This window comes from Battus philenor, unplaced genomic scaffold, assembly GCF_028537555.1.
Source record: "Battus philenor isolate CCGP_79_NKW_IND1 unplaced genomic scaffold, ilBatPhil1.0.hap1 SCAF_24, whole genome shotgun sequence".
NCBI classification, from domain to species: Eukaryota; Metazoa; Arthropoda; class Insecta; order Lepidoptera; family Papilionidae; genus Battus; species Battus philenor.
In genome coordinates this window covers 10,074,166-10,100,053 of record NW_027181687.1, presented here as the reverse complement: position 1 = coordinate 10,100,053, position 25,888 = coordinate 10,074,166, and the positions used below count along the sequence as shown (strand labels likewise).

Here is a 25,888-nt window from a genome sequence, read left to right as displayed (position 1 = left end):
GCCAATGAAGCTCAGAAAGAGAGACGCCATATTTTTGTACCATAGATAATTACTGGTAACACAGATTATTCGAAAACAGGCTTTGGCACTGAGTATATTGGATGAGAAGATGTTATAAATTACCATACAAGTAATACTAAGTAAATTCGTTTCTGTCGATATATTTCACAGAAAGACCGACTGATTTTCATCGCTCCGGCATTGAAAATTTGTATACTAGACGGTAAAAGGTTGTTGATAACGATGGTGAACATATTGTTGATTAAAAATAAAAACTTACCAAAAAATGTTGTTGTGTGAATTTAACTTAAGAAAGCACATTACTTTCCGATTCCCCTAATAGAATTAAACCTCGCAATTTTAACATGTAACTCATTATTTTGACATTTACACTAAATAAATATTACATTTAGATAATATCACTGCGTTGGTTCAACAATATTTGTCCCTTTGACCCTCGTCTTTATTTGAAGAAAATGTATCAAATATACGACCCTCTTTTAACAGATTTGAGGCGAACAAATAATAAATAGCTATAGAAACTGCGCAGGTGAGACTTCAGTCTATGTTTCTTTGGAAGTTAAGTAAATAAAGATAAAACATTTGTGTGTTTTCTCATTTTTATATGTCATTGATATTCTTTTCATTTTTACAGCATTGTTATTCGATAATACTTTATTGTGATGAAAATCAAAAAAAAAGAAAAGTGATATTTCTACTATTCTCTCGGGATGTCAAACTTCGGGATTCCATTACCAAACGCTGAAATTATTATATCTGTCATATTTGGGCTTTCATGTCTATCTATTATTACTTTTTTGTCTGTTTTTCTATCTTCATTTTTATTATGTATTATGTTTGGTAATGTACTTTAGATTTATAAAATCTTGAGAAAGCTGTGACGTCATAAAAGAGAATTAGTTCCATTAAAAAATAATGCAGTACTTGTAGATACGAGACACTCGACACGATCCGAGACACATCCTTCATGGCTATGGGTGTACGGATATATAATAAAGTTCCAAAAGATATTCGAGGCCTTCCGTTCCTTAGTTCTAAATCTAAAATGCTAAGTGTATTATTAAATATATTTTATTATAACAAATAGTTTTTAGTTGATCGAAAAGGAACGTGGTTTGTTGAATCAATTACATTATAATTGTTAAATTTTTAAGGCTCTTAAATGCCTACATGAAAAACTATATATAAAATATATATGTTTCATACTAAATAAAGTATTGAATTAAATATCAAATGAACTTGTTAATGAGGTGATTACTGAATGTCTTTTAAGATAAGAAATTTACATTTACAAGACTCCGGTTAAGTTTATTTAGACTTTGTGATATTGGATATAAATGTTTGTAATGCTGACAGAAAATGTGTATTGTTCGCATTAAATAAATTATATATTTTTTTTTAATTCCAGGTACGAAACGGACAATATTTTTATTGTGAGTATTATTTATTAGGTGATAGGTTTGTGAGTTGAACAATGTGCAGTGAAACAGTGTCTGTTGAGCTGTGCCGTGCCTTCGTGGTCGCCGGTGTAAACTATGTTTGTGAGGAGTGCCAGTGAGATCAAGATATGGCGGACAAGGTTAGCTGATCGGAAACCGGCGCGCGGAAGCCTCGTGGGAAGCGTCGACTAAGGCGCATCATGGTAACTATCTATAACTTAATATATCTAACTTATCTCTGATTATGAACCCGACATTCATGTAGCCGAAGACGCTACGCTCCTTTAGTTTTCTATAGCTTCTTTTCTTTTGTTTTCTTTGCTATTCAATTTAATTTACATTTTTTTTTACTTTTACTTTATCATTTATCTTGTATTCGGGCTCTACCCACTCTTTTTATTGTTTATTTTTATTTCTGTTTATGGTCTGCTGCACTACCTGTTTGCAAAACCTGAGAAATGTAGGGCAATATTTATCGTAGCTCATTAGGGAGGCGATACTTTCTTCATCTACTTTTTTACCCATTTCTACCTGGATAAAGTGCACCACGGTCTGCCTACAATCTATTTAATTTATTTTTTTTGCTTATTAGCAGGTTTTCGGCGAATGGGCGCAGGTGGAGGTGGTGGAGCTGGTGAACGACGGTTCGGGGCTTGCCTTCGGTATAGTCGGCGGTCGGTCGTCGGGAGTGGTGGTGAAGAGTGTTCTGCCGGGCGGAGTGGCTGACAGGGTTAGTTGTTATCTTTTACGAAATTAATTAATTAAACATGTATATCTTTTTAATGATATTTATTACAATTTCCAATTGATATATCTCGTGGTTTTTAAATTCTTTAAAAACCATGTTTATAATTCACTGTATTCTTAAAACATTTTTTTAATTTAAATTAAGTATTTTTAAGCATACAGCCTTGAAGAGTATTACGTTGAAAGAAACATTTTCAAATTAAGAGCTCTTATAGTGTCTAAGGTCATAAGCTAGATTTTTCCTCTTACGTGCGATCACTTTTCCTTTCAATATTTTTTCAATCAATTTATTTTGATTCAATATAGTATGATATTTCTGTAATGGTATATAAATTTTTAATGTTGTTTCACCTATAGAGGAACACATAACAGTTACATTATTGATACGGTAACTTTTAGTGTAATTTTAATTAATTTGTACTGCTAGTGTACTTAAATAAATGAAACTATAAGTTGTTAAGATCGTTGAAAGACGCTGGGCGCAGGCCTATGCCCAACAGTGGACGTCATATAGCTGAAATGATGATGATAATTAAAATGGTGATGCACGCGGAAATATCACGCCTAGGACGAGGACCCACAAGTTAAAAGACAAGGCGAATGTCAAATTTTGTAAGTACAGTATGATTCGTAATTGGTGTAATAATTTTATGGTTAAACGCATTTCATTTGCTGTCAATTAATGCAAGGTAAATCATGCAAAAACAATGTTTTCAGAAATAATTAAACCAAAAAAAACATTTTTGTAATTCGTATAATTGTACATAATACATAAAAATATGTATTATTCTGCCCCGCAGACTTAGTACAGTAAGAAGTTATTGACCTCTCGTAATCTAAAGGAAACGAAATAATGTAACATATTTTAAAATGATCATCCTGTATTTTTTAATCTAGTTTAAATTTACTATAGTACTAACATTACCGTGAAGACATACATGATAATATCCCTTGAACATTAGACTCTCTGTTTGACAAAATTTGCGGTACACTTCGCATACCGGCGGCAAACCTTTTGCAAGATATAAGAATTTGTTAGGCAAATATAATAACCTATTTTTATCGTATATTGAAAACGCCATCTATTTTGGTATAATCGGGAGCTTTATTTTGTTAAAATGTGATTTAAATCAATGAAGTTACGGTAGGTTTTTGCGTAACGACACTGTAAATCATATATAATAATTTGTTTGTAATTATACGAGCCCTGTTATGTTATATTAAGGTCGCAGGGTGTAATAACACCCACGAGTTGTGTACCTCATGTCAGAGTAATTTGCGTAGGAAGTAATATATTTCAATAATTATTGGAGACACTTTTACGATTTTAGGAAATATTTCGTGTTATTGGGCTGTCGCATTCCAATATGAAAAATAAATTAATGTACTCTTTTAGTGTGTTCAATCTATACAAGGTGATAAGAAATTGTTGTGAAAGATTTAAAGCTTTTTGAAGCTAATTTCTTAATAAATATGTTACAAATGAATGTGTTATTGGTACTTAATATATGTATTACAGAGATATTATATATATATATATATATATATATATATATATATATGTATATATATACATATATATATATATATATATATTTAAATAAATATATATGTAATATTAAAGACAACTGTTACTTTCAAAACACTTTTTAACCTCGCAAAATTAGCGCGCTGATTTTTATATAAAACATCGTATTGTATTGTAAACTATTTCTTCTATAATAACAACGCAATTATTTATTTCAACTATATAAGTCCTCTTTGACTCCTCCAGATAATGATTTTGTAACCACAATATATTTTTAAAGGATCTCATTTTCAAATCATGGCATTACACACAAGTGATTAATATCTTTGGATTATTTCTCTTAAGATTATAATAATACAAATAAATGTATAAAAGGTTCAAAGTTAATACATTAATAGGTGGTTAAAGAAATGTTTGTTGAATGAACTAACTATTAATGTATATAAATCTAAATATTTTTCCCCATTTACGATAAGACATATAGTATGCATCATCGGACCAGTAATTTCATATATTACAGCGCTATGAAATAGGAGACAGCAATGATAACTAAGGAAGAATGACAAGAAGAAGGCTATAATATTTTGGCCCAAACAGGTTGGATAAACAAATAAAAACTATAGAAAGACGAACTATGATAGATTGGTATATATTAAACTGATATATATATATATATATATATATATATATATATATATAGAACGGTGATATAGTACGAAGAATGTAATAACACATTAAAAGTAATACGCAAAAATAAATACTTGTAAATTTAGGTGAAGAGAGGCAACGAAAGTGGAGTAACGTATGAACGGAACAAAGAATAAAAAAGTATGAAAGAATAAATGAGGAATAAATGAAGGAAGAATAAGTGAAATTAAAATTAAAGAAAGATGAAAATTCAAACAATAGAATATATAATTCATGTAATGATGTCTTTGTGTACCCAAGACAGGGTAAGTGCATACACGCAAAAAAATATTTAGGCTCTATATAAGGCCCTATATATATAAGAAAATCAAAACAAGAGCCACTGCAACTTATCGTACTGCGTAAGATTTATGTAAAGCAAAGGTTTGGTAGTATAACATCCGTTCAATTTTCAGAGCCGCGATGTCAAACATTGAAATTGCCCTTGAGGTTGCAAGATGATACAAGAAGAACAGTATCTAATGAATTCAGACGTTACTTTACGTTAAGTCCATCCTAAGTAAGAAAAGGACTAATATATAGCTACTTTCGCTATGTAGCAGTAGTCGTGCAATAAAGTGCACCGCCCGCCAGCCCGCTGATAAATGCTGGCATATATATTAGTCCTTTTCTTACAGAAGAACAGTAATAACTAAAAACCAGCTAACATAATACTGCAGCCATCCTTCTATTCAACCTACAATATTAGTTTATACAAAAGAAGTACACATAATATCAGTATATATGTCTTTAATAGCTTTATAAATCAGTGTGTAATATATTTATGTCGTATTATCCTACTTAAATGATGGAATTCGCAAAAGAAACAATGTCACGGGCTTAGCTCGAAGAATTTCTCATCTGAAGTGGAATTAGGCGGAGCATATCGTTCGTGCAACCGATGGCGGTTGGAGTCGAAAGGTTTTCAAGTGGCGACAATAAGCTAGTAGATGCGGCTTGGGTAGGCACCCATTAATTGGATCGACGACATAATTCAGGTCATGGAAAATTGGTCGACGATCGACGAAACCGGTTGAAATGAAGATGATAGTGACGAATTATATATGCCAGGGGTGGCCAAGTACCTTGTTAATTAAAAAAATAATTATGCTTATTATTATAGTCTCTTTATTTCCATAATTAATAATATATTAAACAAGTATATCATATGATTGATTATAACATAATATGTGCATAATATACATTAATAATAAAATATTACTATTAATAATCATGAAATTTAAATTCCAATCATAATAAATAAATTCAATGTACATAAATTATAAATGATACATGAATTTTAAGAATCAAAATCGAAATTAATTTTTATAAATAATATATCATTATGGACCCTTCTACGGGTAAAGGCTTCCTCTATTTTGATCCACATCTGTCTGTATTTTACTTTTGTGATCTAGTTTTCTCATGCTTTTCTTTTCATTTAATCAATCAATTTTTTGGTTCTTGCCATGTTGTTACCCTTGGTTTCAATTTTTCTTGTCCACGCGTGGTATATGACCAATGTGTGCGTATTTATGTAAATATAAATACAAAATTTATATATAGTATTTACAATAGTGCAGTGAGTCTTTCGTATTTGTTGTTACTAAATAAAAATGCATTTTGAAACGCATACGGAACAATAATATTTTTTTAAAAATAGTAACCATAAAATGAAAAGGGAGTGCGGGTACTTGAGAACCAAAAATAATCAAAATCCTTCACTGAGCCCCATATTGTTTCTGTTTAATATATGCAAGTGGTAAAGTAGAGGATAATGTTTTGTAAGATTTATTTTTTAAATTATATTGGTCGATTTCATGTTAAATAATAAAGTAAAAAATGTACTCTTCTAACCACAAAACTACTAAATAAATGTAACCAGAGAATAAATAAAAGATATTTTTTTATTAAATAACAAGTCATATCATTAATACAGATTATATTCGAACGCAATAAACGTAATACAGATAAGTCCGGTAAGTTACGATGATAAGGAAATATTCCGAAGAACTTTCATAATGTTTTTCCAGAACTTTCTACCCTACTCAACTCGAAAATTTATCGCGTTATCCGATGGTTTTCTCTATTTATTTTCCGAGAAAAACTCCAATGACGAGGATGGCTTATAATCTAGCTTACAATGAATGAAGAAATTGCTTTGAAACTACAAAGTAGAGCACCGAATTGGATTTCAATTTTCTTTTAAAAGAAAAATGTCGAGCACTGTGCATAGTGTTCTATACAGAAGACAATTCTATCTTTAATGATACTTTGTTATTGTTATTATTTAATTATTTACATCACAACCAAATCAAACATATAAAACTCACTTAAAACACAATCTTAGACAATATTGTGAACAAATACGTGGGATTCTCTTAGTACCTGCTTAGACATAAAATCAAAGAGAGTCGCTCGTGCAACTGAAGTCTAGAGGTGGTGTATATGGTTATCAACTGTCTCGCATTTGGCATGTTACGGGTTGAATGCCAGTTACGGTTGCAAGAAAGAATAGAAGAGAACATCACCTCACTAAATTAAAGAGAAAAGCAAAAGAAAGTAGTAAATTAAGTAATAAAAGCTAAAAGCGTAGTAGTAATTGTAAATAAAAAAAGGTTACAAAATGTGATAAATAAATAATACTATGATACAGACACAGTAACAAAATGTGAAATAAAGTAAATAGACCTAATTTGTAAAGTATCAATGCAGGAGGAACGGTGAACGATATGAGGAAAGGTATGAAAGGTAAAGAAAGGGAAAATAATGGAAAATAATGTGACGGATTAAAGAAGAACTAGTAAGAGATGTTAAGAAGGACGTAAGAAGAGAGAGAAAAAATAATGTGAATAAATGACCAAGCGAAACTGTCCCGGGGAACCTAAGACAGGAGTTGTATGAGAGATCCCCAATAGCGGAATAAAATATATTAATATCTGAAATATACTCAGTGATGTAAGGCAGTATATCCACTTATTAAATAACCGTCTTGTGTGGTTTTTTAAATTAACTGATAAAGTGTGCCCTACTTATTTTGGTGTTAAAAGTTGCTATATTCATGTAAACATTTACCATTTACAACAGTGTTTTTAAAATAGTTCTTGCAAAATAAAATATAAGCATGAATAAAAATTGCCTCAAAAAGTATAGCATTTTTGCTCGATTCGTTAAATAGATTTGTAAAGAAAGTCGAATTAGCTGCGCCCATTGAGAGCAGATTTAATCTCGTAAATCAATTCGGAGTGTAAAAGAGCCATGCTGTAAAAAATTCAATGTTGGCACAAAAAGTTCGAACGTTTTTTTTTCGTAACGTTGAAATTTTCAGATGGATTTTTAAAAATGGAATCCTGTAGCCGCTGTCGAGATTAAATAACGGTAGATACTTTAAATATTTATTCTGTACAAATTGAAAAATGTTAAAAGTGTCAATAATTATGATTAAAGGTTTATTGGCTGGTTACATAGTATAGTTACTTGTATAATTTAATATTTATTTAATTATGCCGCGAAAATTATTTATTTGGTGGTTACTGATTAGTTCTATATAATAACTGATAGAATGTTCACTCGATTAGAAGTGATACGTTAAATCCATAACAATACCATACTGCCCACGATCTTAATGACAAAACTAGGTGGAACCATATTTTGAGATAGTAAACCGTTATTAAATTATCGACTTCGTTATCGTTTCAGCTTATAAATGCACACTGAATGACATGGCCTTCCCCCAAAGATATCTATAGGAAGCTATACCATATTTACTAAGCTTTGCAGAACTGCCTGTAGTCGCGATGTAACATTATGGTATGCTGAGAACGCTTCTTATCATCCTCTTGAAACTTGTTGGAAAGCTGTTGCAATCCTATATAAAATAAAGTGTGAATTATATAACATTTTATCCAGGAAATTGAACCCACGATCAATGAACGCAAAGCAATTTACACACAACATATTATAAAACTTAATTTTTACGCCAAAGAGATTTTTTTACAATTTGTACCTACCTTTTTGGTGCTTAGTAAGTACTTATGCCTTCTGTATTTTGTACTCTTTTAACCGTGCTATCTTTGTACTTTTTGCTACCGATATTACCCAGTCATTTTCGTCGTTAGATACCCCTACTAATCTTTTTCGAAAGAATTATGGTAAATACACCGTGAAATCTTAACATAATAACGCAATTTTTATTTTAAGTTAGAAACAAAATGTCTCTACCAATTTTTTAAACGGTTTTATTTAGTTCGACCCGTACGGAATTTATTTGTTTATTTATTTGGGTCAAAATTAGAAATTGAAATTTAAGCACCTTCCCGTTGTCAGATTGATCTGAAATTTGGTAAACACATGTAATTTAGATGACAATACAATGTAATAAAATCAATAACATTATAAATCTAAGATGGCCGCCGACGCAAAATGGCGGATTACGTTTTTTTTTTTAATCCCCTCAATATGGGTATCAAATGAAAGGGCAACACTAGTAAAACACGATGATTATGTTAAAATCTAAAATTCAAGATGACGCCGTTCTAATATAGCGGACTAGGTACATATTTTTCCACAACCACCACAATATGGGTATCAAAAAACCGTTTAACTTAAAGGTTTTTTAAATGTATTTATTCATTTTCAAAAGTTGTAGCTCTCTCTCGTAGTAAAGTAAAAGTAAATAAACTCAATGTATTTCTGTTTTATCATATTATTTACATTAGTTATTGTTTGGAGATATTCGATGTTGCGCTGGCTTCATCTAGCATATTCCCGCAATCTTAATTATGTCATCCACCTAGTGGCAGGGCTGCCCATATTGCGTCTCCCAACTCGTGGTAAGTCGGTGACTTTTCTACATATCTCCTCATTTTTAATTCGTTCTCGCAACGATAAACGATTATATGACTTATGTACTTCAATATATGTATAATGATACGATATTTCTAGTATGTAAACATTCTACCGTTTATTTTATTTTATTTGAAGTCATAGTTTCTCAGCTAGAGGGTTACACTCTGGTTCGTTCGGAGTAAGAAAACTATCGTTTATAGTATTTTTTTAATCTTTCTCGACGACAGAATCTTGCGCATTAACAAAAACATATTCAAAATTTCACAAACACATTTGTTAATTAATTTTGATATTACATTGAATTCTTTTCTTTTGCCTTTACATTTATAATGACTACAATCAGTATGTTATAGTTATTTTTAGAATCCCTGCTTTCAATTTAATTTTCAAGTTAGTCCATGTGGAAACAATTATAACGGTCACCTGTCACCCCGGTGAAGTTTAAGTTACCGGAATTCCATTTTTAAATTTTATTTATCATATTCACAGAACGTGTAAGATTCGACCACATATTTCGCAAATTGCTCGACTTATTTCGATCAATAGGTAACTAACTATATTTGTTCAAAGGTCAAAGAAGTTTTCATTTATTTCTCGCTAATTAAGACGTATGGGAGCCGAATTAAAATCGATCTTTGGAAGTTATTTATGTAGGGATTGTTTGTTACTTACCTTAGTTTGGGCAAACTCTGTCGGAAATCCATTAGACAATTAAATAAGGTTATATATCGACGAATGTGGATTTTTTTAAAAGATTTGTACTATGTTTTATATACATTAGGTTGTTAAGAAATATATGATTTTAGTGTGTATTTCTATTAACTTAAACTTATTATTTCTTAATACATATTTTGAAATTTTTCACTTGAATGGACCATGTTATTAAGAAAAATCCTGGCTGTCTAATTTATAACTTTTTCCTACTATTGCTATAAATATTTATTTTTCGATAGGTTTTTATACTTCACGTTTGCGTAGGGGTTACAAATTGAATTGTGTGATGTGCAATGTTTATCGTCGGGTTTAGGAATTCAATGAAATTAAAATTATATTAACAGGCAATAAAATTCGATAAAACGTACAATCATCTAATAGATTCGCGAGGCGATGGTATGGCACTTCGCTGTCGTAACGGGGAAAGCTTTATGACCTACTGTATAGGGATCGGCCATCGTCGCAGTGTAATTGCGGGTGATTTGTTCGCGAAATCGACCGTTACGGACTAAACGATCTACAATTTGTATCCGTTTACAAGGTTTTAATTGATCACTTATCCTAATTTCTACTATAACTGAAGCTTTTAGATTTGTTGGGTAAAGGGGTGAATGTATAGCATCTGCCAGGAAAAAGCTTTATAGCATTTAAACCTATTTCCAATCAATCGATTAGGAAGCGACTTATGAATTCTAAATTCAAAATATTAATATTTAAGTAGACATTTAAATGCGCTTTCGAATGATCGATTATTTTATCTATGTAAGTAATAAGCTACCACTGGCTCAGAAATCTGTTGAGGGGAGCCGGCAAGAAACTCAACGGTTTCTATTTTAAATGAAATTTAACATTTTTTTTTATTTGTGCATTATAATATTAATCGTTTAAATGTGTCAACAAACTAAGCTACACACATTTCGAACAATTAAAAACTCTTGAATGCTATAATAGGATTCCTAAAATGTTATACTTTTAATATTAGATTTAAAACTTAGAAGCCTAAGCTGTATATATATATATATGTGTATATATATATATATATATATATATATACATATATATATATGTATATATATATATATATATATATATTTATATTTATATTTATATATATGTCTACACCCAACCCTATTAAGGATTTGTTAACTTTTTGAAGACGAAATTTAGGCGTTATGAGTTTATTTTTATTTCTTCTATTCATAATATGCCTGTCACTATTTTTCATACAAGTTTTGAAATACTGACGCATAAATAATAAGTTATTAAAAAAGTATTACGAAGCAACTGTTACAATACTAATTTCTTTTAAAACATCTCTCAGGAAATCTCAAGCTTTCAGGTTATAAATATCCTGTGAAGTACTTTTCTGTGAAGTATATATAGAATTAATGTCGGCGGTATTGCCTCATAATAAAACACCGAAAGAGAGAACGATATGAAAATAAACTAAAAAGTAGTAAACTGCAAGCGTCAGCGGAAAGCTTGAAGGGACATATAGCAAATAATACTAAATATACATAAGTAGCAATTCCAATTTTAAAATCAGTTTTTCTTATTATGTTTTCACTATTTATTACACTGTCTACATTATAGATATACTCACAGACGCTTATCAAGTCATGTCAAAGCCTCTAATTCATATCTAATAAACGGAATCATATTTTATAATATGCCGCAAAACATTATTGAGTCACCATTAACAAAATTCAAAACGCATATTATAAATAAATTCACGGATAAAGCTCGAATATTTAAATGATAGGAATCCCTGGCAGTGATATCGCCTGATTATATTGATTTCATTTAGGCTTTATTTGGTACAGTGTTTATATATGAATAGACCTGTGTTAAACTTTATTAAAAGATGTTCTGTTGTGGAATTTCTTCTTGCTTCTCCACAATTATAACAAGTTGCGAAGCAAAGTCAAAAATAAATTAAATTGAAAAATTAAGTAGATAATAAACGATAAATAAAAGTCCTGTTGAAACTTCCATTGAATAAACGAATTTTATCTTTACCTTTTATCATTGAGAGAGATCGAACAAGGAATGCAGAGATACATAGACGGACGAAAGTTGATGAGTCACTACCTGTGAGCAGGCCACTTAACGTTCAGATCAGATGGCCCTTGGAGTCCTAAGTTTCTGAAGACTTAAGTAAATAGACCACGTTGTTATGGTCGTCCGAAAACTCAGAATGCTGAACTGGTTCTGATCTAAGTCCTTTTCCATGGAACGTCTACGGAAGAAATAATAATGACAATTTATCTATTGTGAGGATATTAAAATAGATGACTTTGAAAGATGTTATAAAGTTTCTTTTGTCCTTATGAACCTTATCAGGCTTTCTCGGAGTTCCTTCGTCCTCGTCACGACTGCCCTAACGCAATTAAGAAGAGAGAGGTCTAACAAGTTATTCCAACTTTATACAAAGTTTAAGTGGTTTGATAAATTAAGTCTATGATGAAGATAGCGCCGCCATTAGCTTTATGTTAAGATGATTGGATTTTGTTCTGTGTAGTTTTAGTGTAAAGTTGTTGATAAGTGATTATCTATTTAACTTATACTTGACTTTGTATGATTGCTTATTGAAATTGAGTGACTTGAGTTGCTAGTTGACGACCTTCTTTAATCTTATGTTCTTCTTTTTTCTTTTTCTCGTATCTTCCTCTACCCTTACGTAAAGACTTATCTACAGGTGAATTAGTTTTTCATAGTATTTTTGATTAATAACTATTCTAATTTTTCTTGAACATGAACCACTTTGCTGATTCTTTAATTACAAGGAGTAGGTTATTCTTAAGTAGAACGCTTTGGATAACAAAAGAAGAATGAACGAAGTCAGATTTGGGAGGAAGAAGTTGTAAAAGATTATTTGACGACCGTAGATTTCTCTTATAGTTAGTTAGGGTAGTCATTTGAGATACGATTGACATGCAGAGACGTGGTCGTATATCCGTAGCTTAAAAACGAATCGAATGCAATTTTTAAACGGTTATATTTAGTTCGACCCATACGGAATTTATTTGGGTCAAAATTAGAAATTGAAATTTAAACACCTTCCCGTTATCAGATTGATCTGAAATTTGGTACACACATTTAATTTAGATGACAATACAATATAATAAAATCAATAACATTATAAATCTAAGATGGCCGCCGGTACATAATGGCGGATTACATATTTTTCCTAAACCCTCTCAATATGGGTATCAAATGAATGGGCTACACTTGTAAAACACGATGATGTCAAAATTTAAAATACAAGATGAACGCCGTTCCAATATGGCGGACTAGGTACATATTTTTCCACAACCACCACAATATGGGTATCAAAAAACCGTTTAACTTAAAAGTTTTTTAAATGTATTTATTGAGAATACGGTCTCGTTTATTGCGCATTCAGGACGAAATAGCACATCTATATTATACTTTTTATTTTTTATAATATAACGCTTAAGTAAACTTTTTATTTATTATGTGTTCATGTTTACTTTACTTTTTATTCTGTATATATATACAGTTAAATAGTGGCAGTTCTACAGTAGAGGACTGAGACTTGCGATCGCAAGTATCGTGGGTTCGTTTCCCGGGATATAATCTTAAACAATTCACAGATTGTGAACTAGTTATATAGGGTTGCCACTTCTCACAAATAAGTTTCTCGACGATAGGCAATCGCTAACCCGCCTGCAAAGCGAGGTATGATATATCCTTTCATAGATATCTTTGGGGGAGGTTAATATTTTGGAGTGGACGTTTTTTGACTAAAATGATGCTTATTTATATAATATGAATTATAGTATTACTTATTTATTACTTCACGTTGAGGATTCCTCCTGACCATCTTCGTTTGAAAGCGCGAGAAGCGGACGTGGCCACCAGTATCGTGATATCGAGAGTCGTATATGTGATGGTGCATCGCAGCCACTGGCAACCCGAAATGGGATATGTATCATAGTGTGGAATTTGGGGAGAATTTATTTAAATTCTAAGTTAATAACAAGGAAGGGAAGCTTGGAACATCTTCTCATTGAAAATATCCCAATGTCTGAAGATTGATCGGAGGTGGAGACGGGGTCCTTAAAAATTGACCTTAGTTCGTTGCGACCAGCGACCACGAGACATAGACAGCGTCATCTAGCGTCTTCCAAAGATCTTAATAAGGTTGTCTGTCCACCTAATTAGTAAATGACCTAAGCTGCGCTTGTCGGTGATCTTTATTCCAGAACTTATAGGTTGCAAAACAAATAATGAAATGTTAATACTTAATAAATAACTTGCTTACGCAGTATTGACTATTAAAAATCCATTATCAGGTACAAAAATTCGTATTAACAATTTAAATGCTAAAAGAGTTAATAAAACATTTTTAAAACAGATTTATAACTTTTGTATTTTGCTATATATGGTATATTTGAGAAAGTTTATCAGATCGTTCATGCTTTGTTAGGTTGCAATAGCTGGAAATTAAATATATGTTCCCTATAAAGCGCAGATCAAGTATGAATAAAACATGTGTATAAATACACATACAATATATGCCACATTTTGTATTTTTTATATTTTGTGTTTTATAGTAACTAAAGCCTCCACAGTCTGGTCATTGAGGTTATATTTTGGGCAGGCCTATGCCTTCCATCGTCTCCATTGGAACTCCATTTAAAACGCTGATCTATTGGGCTGCCCATTCCAGGGTATACGTTGTTAACACTCTCAGATAGTCCTATCACTACTGTATCCGCGGTGACGCCTCGTTCAGTCGTGGAAGGAAGCTCGGCGCGTCGCAATCGACTCTCCTCTCAAAGCAGAAGTTGAAGCAGACATACCCAACTTCACTTAGCAAACCACCAGCTGGTCTCCAACTCATTAAGCTCATTTAGGCTGACGTAGACTAACTCACGCGTTAAGCCTGCATTGTAGGTTACTCATAACTTTACTAGTTGAATTGTTTACCAGGTGATAAAAAAAAAACAATTGTAAAATAAACCCATGATAAAATTGATGTACATGAGAAAATAAGTAAACCGATTAAAACTGTGATACTGTAATAGAAATGGATAACTGAAGTGTTTGAGGATGTACGAACGGAATCGAATGATTGAGAAAGGAAGATGGAATTGTAGAAGGATAGAAGGAGGAAAAAAGATATTGCGTACTATGGAAGACGGGAACGAAAAAAAAATTCTAGTGAAAAAAAAATTAAGGAATACAAAACCCTGTTCCCAATAAAATAGGGTGTGGAAGGAGAGGTCCCCAATAGCGGGGGCCATCTATCTATAAAAAATAAAAATAAAAACTTTACAAGTTGAGACGAATGTTTCTGAGCTAAGCACTCTTTCAATGTAGCAAGCCATGCTGAGGCTTCTGAGGCAGCTCTCGAGATTTGTTACCTATAAATGAGGCTTTAGCTGAAAACTTTGTAGGTTTAATATTATAATATACACATCGTTGTCAAAATTCATCTATAAAAAAGCAACTGTTGAGTTTCTGGCCAACTCTTCTCCGATCCTAGTTCCGAGCTAAAATAAATAAAGATGTTTTAGTTTTGTAGCAGTGAAGGTCCTTACCAAAAATCTTTTTTACTTTCTTATCACAGAGAGAAATACAATAGTTTTATGTATTGCGTATTATATATTGTAAAATATTTTGTTTGTATTGATGCTCACATTGACTTACATTATAAGGTGAATAAACATAACCTTTTTAATAACTTACATTAACTTATTTCGTCTTATTACAGTAGGTAACAGATTCACTTATACTGCGTATATCGCATGTGGGAATAGTTACATGCCTCTAGACTTCTTCTTTTCAGCTGATGGACGCCTACTGGGTCTCCTGGCCTCCTCCAAAGGTAGTAAGAAAAAGGCCAATATTTAGCCACTTCCGCACATGCAGTGGTAGTCGTGTAATGAAATGCACCGCCTGCCAGCCCGCTGATAAATGCGTATGCGGCAAACAGTGCGAATCACAGAACCGCCACCACCAAATTACTCATCACGTGGAGGGGTGAAACACTACTTAGGATAGACTTCCGCGAGGTAACGCCTGACTCCATTAAATATCCCCCAAAGGTAGTCACGATGACCAGTTCTTCTTTCCGCATCTACCGTCTTCCCGCGAGCTTAACTATATCGTCGATCCTCTTATAGGGGCTACTAGTCGTCACTCGAGAACCTTACGGCTGTCTCTAAACACTTATATTTATTTTCATTTTATAATATGCAATTTGGAATGGCTAATATTCCTTAGGCGTAGATATTTGCTTTGAATCTGTGGTCTGTAGTGGAAGATGTATGCGGTGTTGTTGTGTTTTGTATCAACCTTTTTAAATATGATTTTAGAATGTTTCAGATTTGCAGTAAATAAAAAAATGTAACAATATAATACATAAATTTAAATAAACTACTAATAAAAATGTCTTCGAGTACGTTCATATATGAAATATGAAAAAAAAGCCATTGACCCTTTTAGTACTTATCATATTATATTTGTATACGACCTCTTTTATTTTATTACAAGCACTGCTTGTTATTCTATTATTTTGTTTGCTCTCATAATTTTATATGGAAGAAGTTTTAGTTGGAAGAAATCCTTTATACTTTTTCAGTAATAAAATTCTTTACTTTGTGCGTAACATAATACAAAACAAAGAATAAATAAATATTATATGTAATCATCTTAACAGAAATGGATATATCGGCGAGTGATAACTTTCTAGAACTATCGAGATATCTTGTCCCATAATCCTCGTCGACGTCGTTTGAGCCTGTAGTCGCCCACTGCTGAACATAGGCCTCCCCCATAGATATCAATGGGGGATGTACCATAATCGCCACGCTTGGCAGACGGGTAGGCGATTTAATTGTGCTATTATGGTATGTATAATACGCTGCTGTCCATCCTCTGGAAACTTCTTGGTGTGCACTTATAATCCTATATAATTGATGCATGAAATTTAATAATTTAAGATTTTATACCTGGAATTGGACCCGCGATCTATGAATGAAAAGTAATTCGCAATTAAATTAAGGCATTTTAAAATACAGGTTCTCTAAGTAAGACATAATGTTATTTCGCCAAAGAGGTTTTTCAATATAAATAGAAAAACAATTTGTATTTACGGCCTTTGCCGCTAGTAAGTATGCTCTCTGTATTTTGTATTATTTTAACCGTGTTATGGTACGATTTCTTTCGCTGGTATTGTGTTTATTTTCTTCGTTCGTACCCCCTCAGTTGTGATCCGCTGGGCTACAACTGCTTCTTCGGTATCTTAAAATTAAGATGTTCCATTTATGTGTTATCAGTGATGATTTAAGGCATTGAAATGTGGTCTCTTCGGGCCTCATTGGTAAGATTACATTGGCTTGCCAAACAAGAGATAGGTCTAAACTCGGGATTAATCTAGAACATCGAATCAGGAATAAAGAGATATGTAAATAAAAGATATTAACCAAAGTTCTTTTTTAAAACGAGGTATTGCAATATCATAATTTGATAGCGTATTAAATTTATATATTAGTTTATTTGGTGATGGCTTTGCGATTGAATCCATGTAATGTGAAAAACATATATCCATACATTTGATGTTGAAACAAAAAATGAAAAAAGCAAACTCTTATGTCGTTTTCAGACCAACGAAGTGTAGAAATATATGTAATACTGTTGAACAAAGAATCATATTAACTACGAATTTTGTATAATTGTGTGAATTCGCAGCTGGGATCGCAGAGTTCAAAGGATCAGATTTGAAATATATTATTACACTTAATCTTTTCGTTTCCTCCTTTATAATACACCTTCTAAATTTATTACTGAAATCATTATATAGATTTGGACTTCAGAATATCTTCTTTCAAGTACGTATTGACATACGCTTTTGAATCGTCGATTATTTAATATTGTAGGTATTAAGCTAGCAATGGTAGCATTGGTTAAAAACGCTGATCTGTTGAAAAGCATCGGACAGAAACTAACAGTTGCGGTTTTAAATGAAATTTAACATTTTTTCATGTGTACATTAAAATAGCAATCATTTAAAAAATTCATAATTCCTATATTAAGAATTCTTTGATAATATAATCTTAATTTTAGATTTGAAAGTAAGAAACGGCGAGGCTAAGAAATCTTGTAGAACTTTATAATATACGCGTGTACATACCCACCACGGCTATGAAGGATTTGTTAACTAAAAACTGATCTGTTGAAAAGAGGCAGGGAAAAACTCAACAGTTGCTGCTTTAAATGAAATTCAACAATTTTTAGTGTGTACAATATAATATCAATCATGTAAATGTCAACAAATTAAGTTCTAAACTCTTAGATGTTATGATAAGATTCGTTCAGTAATATACTTTTTATTTCTACATTTAAAATTAAGAAAAGGCTGGTCTAAGACAGTGGCGTAGCTAGGGGGTGGCGAGCGGTGCGGCTGCACCAGGCACCACAAGCAAATTTTTTTTTGAATGATGAATAATGAAATGTTAAAAGAAAAATGAAAACCATAATTTAAAGTAAATAACGTAAAAAGAATATCGAATTTTACTATTTTTGTGCTAAAAAAGTTGTTAAATAATATGAACATTAAAAAAAGTAAACGGTTACAAAAATATAATATACACAGTGTTTAAGCCCTTCATTCGCAAAACACATAAAGTGTTTTTTAAAAGGGGCCCTAAATGACAAAATAATAAATCATTACACTATTGCAAGATTATTTAGTGATAAATAGATTAAATAATCTTGCAATAATGTCAATAGTACATGAACTAGTCGACACTATTGATTTTGAAAATGTGATTAATGACTTTGCAGGCCAAAAAGCGAGGAATGTTCGTTTTTAAATTTTCCCAATAAATTTTATTAATTATTTTGAATCAAAAAAAATATATATTAACTACATTCTGTTCTGAATTTTGAAATTATTTAGAATCTTGGGGGGGGGGGGCACCAAGCCCTAATCTGCCCCAGGCCCCAAATACTATAGCTACGCCACTGGTCTAAGATATCTTGAGAATCTATATTATACATGTATACACCCAGACATATGAAGAATCTAAGTATTTGAAGACAAAATTTAGACGTTACGTGTTTGTTTAATATATAAATATCATTTAATACATAAATATCATCGAAAACTCTTATTGAAAATACATTAAATAAGACCTTGAGACGTATCTCGTAACTACATAACCATGACGTCATCATCGCTCTTTTTTGAACATAAATCTCATTGAACGATTTCCAATAGAACTAGTTGAAAGTTGCCTGAATTCATTTTCCGACTTGTTAAAGTAAACGTACTACGTTGCGTTTGTCGGTCTGTTGTCTCCACTCTTACCTTAAGCGTGAGCCGCCATGTGAACTGCGCGATATCTGGCTTGCCCATACTTCTTCTTCTTGTCTGATGGACGCTCATAGAAAGATCTGCGCTGCATCCAGTGACTATGTCGTCGATCCAACTAGCGGGGGGGGGGGGAGGGTCTACCCACAACGCGTCTACCTTGTGGTCACCAGTCGAGAACCTTTTGGCCCCGGTTGCACGAGAGATGTGCCACGCCCACTTCCACAGACGACAATTTTTCGAGCTACTTCAGTGATCTTGGTTCTTATGCCACTTACCGAGTGCCACATCAATTTGCCAATCCGCTGGGCTATGTCCTCATTTCTACGTTCCGAGTATAGCCTTTTCTATGGCTCGTTGAGAGATTAGCTTGCCAATGTGGATAGAAGTGAGAGAACAAATTCATCGATCGCATTATTTCACGAAATGCAGTTGTTAATTGTTCTTATATAAAAAAGCTTATGTAATAAAACATTGTTCTTTTTTATCCAAATTAAATTATTTATAAATATCTTGATAATGGCAGTACAATTATATTTTTAAAACATATGTATTATCACACAGAAATATACACGTAAAGTGTATTGATATAAAATATAAGCTAGATTCTATGTAAGTACCAGCGATAATGTTCTAAAGTAACAAGAAGTGGCTAAATATTGGACCTTTTCTTACTTAGGATGGACTTCCGCGAGGTAACGCCTGATTCCATTAAATATAATGTTCTAAAATATGTATTTACAAAATGTATGCTTCCAGTGAGTTCTCTATTAAAAGCAACTTGTCTTTGAACTGGGTCACACTGATATGTTGAAATCTGCAACGTCCGCAATATAATATAGAAACTTTAGTATTAAACGAGGCACTCGGAATACATTAATGAAAGCTCCTTTGCTCGTTATTAAGACTTGAGTGTAGTGTGGTTTCTTTTCTGCGGTTTTTTCTGAATCAAATAAATAGAGTAATTCATGTTACGTAACTGATTTGTACTATAAAGAAAGAAAACTAGGTCACTTAATGCAATATCCTCCAAAATTTCGGATAATAAGACATGAAGTTCTAAAACAGAGAACCGGACTTGTATTAGAGATGGTTTATCAATATTATGTATAATTGTATCTGAATAAGTGAAGCGACTTTAATGATTTATACTGTGAAATCATGACGCCATTTTGTCTATATCGCACCTTGATTTTAATTAAATACATAAAATTGAACTTAAACGGTTAAAGTTTGTTATTTTACTTCACACAGGAAGATAAGTTATAGATGTAAAACCTTAAAAGATATAAACGTATAGCTGTCAGCAAAATGATTTTCAGCTTTTACGCCTTTTCCTTATCAATTAATATGTTAATATGCTACAATTTTATTTTTATATAACAATAACTTTTGATGGTACAAAGTCTGTAAGGACGGATAGTGAACAATAAATATTTTTCATATATAGTTTATTTATATATATTACTATTATTATATTATTTATCATTTCTAAAACTAATGATTTTTTGAATAGGGTGAATTATACCATTAAAAATCCTTATAAATAAATATATTTGAAAATATAACATGCTACATAAACAGGGTGATTGTAATAAAGCTTTATATTGGTTTATGACCATATATGCTTCAAATAATATATAATACACCCTATATAAGATTACTATCTATATATATATTAAAACGTAATGATAATATAAAAAAACGTTTTCAAAATTATACCTAATAACCACATATTAAAATGTTGAACAGTGGTAGCATAGCGGTAGAGGTCTGAAATTTGTGATCGTTGGTCACGGATTCGATTCCCGCGATATAATCTTATATAACTCACATTTTGTGCATTAATTATAAAAGGATTGCCAATGATCACAAAGAAGTTTCTAGAGGATCAGTAGCAGCATCTTCTGCGTTCCATAATAACACACTGCGACCGTGAATACACGTGGCGATTATGGTATATCTCCCATAGATATCTATATGGGAAGCATATCTCCTATAGATGTCTATGAGTTGAAACTACAATTAAGAAGGTACACTTATAATCAATCAACTTGTATCATGTTTTTAAATACCTAAAATTACTGTAGAGATTCAAAGAAGTAAACGTAATACGTAGATACTAGCAAGTCTTATAAATACTGAGAAAAAAAAAGCGATTCAGTTCGACAACTATCAGAAAGTTCAAATTGCTTTTCTCCGGAGACTGCCCGCGTCTTTTAATTACACCATTTGAAACCGAGGATGGATCTGATAGGCGGGATTCTACTTCGGGAACTCTCGAAATCTCACAATGTCACAAACTTAATTACAATCCGACCTATTTAAACTTTACCGAAGAGTAATTATTAATTAGGCACTGTCTGCTACATTTTTAATTTGTATTAAAGAAACGTTTCATTTCGGAACATATTTTATTTCAAAGTCAAACATTTTGAACGTTGTCTTGTCAGGTTAACTTCGTGTATTAATTATAAACAATTCTCTGAACTGATCCAATTGATTACTTGCCGGCTCTCTAACGCCCTGCTTCGGCTGTCGTGTCCCAGACTGCCTTCGGTGGCAGAGACCTTAACCAGTCATGGTCTTTTTAACAAACACCTATTTACATTTGGCTTTGCGGACTGTGCAAGGCATGCCTGGAGGAGGACGAGACTGCTGTTCATGTACTTCGGTGTACGGGAGTAGCATCCTATAGGGGTACCCATCTCAGATCTCCGAGATGCCTCTCCGAGATCGCCGGCAGCATCAAGGGTCTGCTGGGATTTTTCGGGGAGTTCGTCGTTGGATAAAAAACAACCACGACGCAAAATGAGCGCATTGCCGCTTGGTTGCGGAAACCAGTCTGCTGACACGGAGCAGGACAGGACAGGACAGTACAGGACAAGACAGGACAGGACAGGACAGGACAGGACAAGACAGGACAGGACAGGGCAGGGCAGGACAGGACAGGCCAGGACTAGGACCAGGACAGGACCAGGACAGGAGCAGGACAAGACCAGGATAGGACCCGACCAGACAAAACCCAATTGATTTCCTATTTTCTCGTCATTGTTATTACAATCTTCGTGGAGTTCTAATAATTTTTTGTTACGAAAATAAGTGAATTTATTCGTAGAAAACTGAACTAATTCATTTGAACATTTGACAAGATTTTTAAGATGTATTAACACATTTATTTATTAAACATTACGTTATTATTATTGGTTTAATTTGTTTCAAAATAAACAAACAAACAAGATCTTTGTTGTTATATTTACATGAATCAATTAACGTAATTTTTGAATTGTAATGCTATCCAAAGGGCGGTTGAATACTACGTGTAAACGATATTTCTTCAGTCACATCTGTTCCGTTTCAAACCGCGAGAGAATGCTTACAAACATTCGTCGAAGAGAATTGTAAACATGGCTTTGGGCAATTCTATTCTTGTAACAAAACAATGCTTTCGACAGCTTGGATAGCTGCGTCATGAGTCGAGTTTAAAACTTTCTGTTGTTACACAACTCACTTTATTTTAGCAAAACAAACGTGTTATATTGCAAAAATCATTATTATAAAGTATTCCACTGTTAATATAGGATGCTTGGTGATGTAAAAACATTAAAGATCCGCACATCCGAACACGGTTGAAATTCCTTCTCGCACTAAGAGTTTTGATGATATTTTTAATGTAAAAAAAAAAACAGTTAAGGAGTAGAACAACCTACCGACATTATTGCTTTCAGCTAAATACCTACCTAAGGAGTCTTCAAAACAGAAGTAAATAGATTTCGTGTAGGCTAGCATCAAAGCAAGACAGAGGTCAAATGTTTTGCCTATAAAGGATAAGAAATGAATTTGCTTATTTTTCAGCGAAAAACTTTAAAATTATTTTCAACTATTTCTAAACACCTGTATAAAGTGATCAGTATGAAATAATAGTTTAAGTTTTCTATTGGAATATGGCAGGCCAGTAACTTCTGGCAATACAAATTCTGCAGGCACAGATAGTAAACAAAATTAAACTTTTTATATGTATATAATGTTTAAATAATTTGTAATTGTTATATATTTGTAATAATGTATTTCATTGTGTTGTGTAATAAATATTATTTTATATTTACCTATTAATCTATTTACTGTAAAGTATACAAGAGGCATTGACCAGGAAATTCTGTTAAATCAGGATGGGCGCCTGCGCAGCGGTGATATGCTGCTCCGGATCGGCGCGGTGTCCGTGGTGGGCATGTGTGCACGGCAAGCTGCGGCTGTGCTACGGCAATGCGGCGCGTGTGTTCGTCTCCTGGTAGCCCGCCCCGCGACCACCGCTGTTCCTCCCTCCATGCAGGTCAGTAACCGTCCTCCTTATTACGTCATATCCCACACAACACACCCCTAAACGCAGCAAAATAGATGAGGAGTTTATTGGCTTGAAACGATTCGATCGAATAAACTTTTATCAGAGCCGGACAAAAGCATAATCCAGTGATGTTAAATCGCATGATCGCATACTTCGAGTCCCATGGATAAGCTAACGGTTACTCAACAAGCTATCGACAGAGCTATTCGGTGAATTGCATTTGTCATTTGCGCATTTCACTACGAGATCAAACCAGGAATATAAAAGTAACCTACGTGGACTGGGCTAGCTGAAACCAATCTTTAAGCTGTATTGGCAGCGGGCAAGTGGAAAAATTAGAACAGCTGCTGGTGTTAAGGTTCTAGCAGAGATCGTGGACTCAAGCGTAGGGTAGATCACCCACCCACAAGGTGGACACACAACCTTGTTAAGGTTGTCGGAAGACGGCGAATGGAATGCTTTGTAAAATTTTAAAATGTAGAGTATATAACGCTTAAATAATATATCAGTATTTTAAAAAGGCAATGCTTAAAAAGTTGCATTACAAATATTAGTTTTGGAATAAAAAAAAGTTTACTAGACACTCAATCTGACGGCTTAGATTAGTGGTAGACGCGCGATACAGGACTGTGTGTTACTTATTTGAATCCCACTTTAATTAACTTTTCTATAATCGGTAACCTGTCTACCAAGGGGGCCAATTATGGTAAATTCCTCCATAGATATCTTTGGGAGAAAACTATTTCTTTCAGTGGGCGTCTATTTCTGAAAAGAAATAGGCTTCGAGAATGACAGGTGTTAATGCAATTTCTTTAGTATATATTCTTTAACGTACCTAAATCTAGAAACTGTAACGTGCCATCTATTGATAAATCTACCAATATTTTCTAGAAATCGACCTGACGCTTTTATGATTATAAAACAAAAACAATTATCTATTAAATCGTACACAGAAATACAATAATGCTCTTAAAGAGTTTCGTAATTTTTTACAGAAAACTTTTTTTTTGTAATATGTGTCACACCGTGGTAATAAGTATAAATATTTGAAAGTTGGTCTACAACATAAAAAAAATTGCTACTGGGAAGGGTGTATGAACAGTTAATTATACAAAAAAAAACAACAAAGGGGTCCATGTTAATAAACACACAAATAAAAACACTGCAGAAAATAGGCCTCCCCTAAAGATATTTATGGGAAGATATATCATATCACCACGTTCAACAGGAGGTTTGGCACTAACATAGTAATATTATGGTACGCTGAAAACGCTGCTGACAATTATCTAGAAACTTGTTTGAAAGCAGTTTCAATCCTATATAATTAAACGGTTTTATTTAGTTCGACCCGTACGGAATTTATTTGTTTATTTATTTGGGTCAAAATTAGAAATTGAAATTTAAGCACCTTCCCGTTGTCAGATTGATCTGAAATTTGGTACACACATTTAATTTAGATGACAATACAATACAATAAAATCAATAACATTATAAATCTAAGATGGCCGCCGATACAAAATGGCGGATTACATATTTTTACTTAACCCCCTCAATATGGGTATCAAATGAAAGGGCAACACTAGTAAAACTCGATTATTATGTCAAAATTTAAAATTCAAGATGGACGCCGTTCCAATATGGCGGACTAGGTACATATTTTTCCACAACCACCACAATATGGGTGTCAAAAAACCGTTTAACTTAAAAGTTTTTTAAATGTATTTATTAATGTACAAGATGTGAATTATATAAGAATGTATCCCGGGAAATGAACCCGCTACCTATAGTTGATCAGATCTCTCTTAAAAGCACATTAAGAATATTTATTATTATAACAAAAATTTTATTTTCCAAGTATATGCCAATTTATTGTCCCGGGGTAATTCAAAAAAGTCAATACTCAAAGACAATAGTCTGCCTCTAGGTCAATATACTGTTAAGTTTCTACATCTAAATTGTTTCATCAATATAAAAACTTAAAGTATAGGAGATAGTAAACAAGGCAGTAAAAATGAATTTATTGATATGAAAGTAAAAATGAGGTGAGAATCGATATATTTTGTAATTGATTTTATTTGTAAAAACTCTCTCTGAGCTTTGTAGTGATAATTCGATGCGATTTTTTTCCAAGATCCAGTGTGACGAATACTAAGCTGAAATAAATGTGAGATATAAATACATCCGCCATCTTGGAAGCTACATCGTCATATAAACAT

General features: G+C 32.6%; 1 protein-coding gene across 1 annotated transcript in view; it reads left to right on the top strand.

The window, feature by feature from the left end:
• Positions 1 to 1,610: 1,610 nt before the first annotated feature.
• The window catches only part of LOC137924604 (multiple PDZ domain protein-like), a 215,245-nt gene continuing 190,967 nt past the window's right edge, over positions 1,611 to 25,888 (top strand). The window contains exons 1-3 of the mRNA XM_068768020.1: positions 1,611 to 1,663; positions 2,053 to 2,190; positions 23,499 to 23,660. Coding sequence (XP_068624121.1) covers positions 1,661 to 1,663; positions 2,053 to 2,190; positions 23,499 to 23,660 — 303 coding nt within the window. The 5' untranslated portion in view covers positions 1,611 to 1,660. The remainder of the gene's footprint in view (positions 1,664 to 2,052; positions 2,191 to 23,498; positions 23,661 to 25,888) is intronic.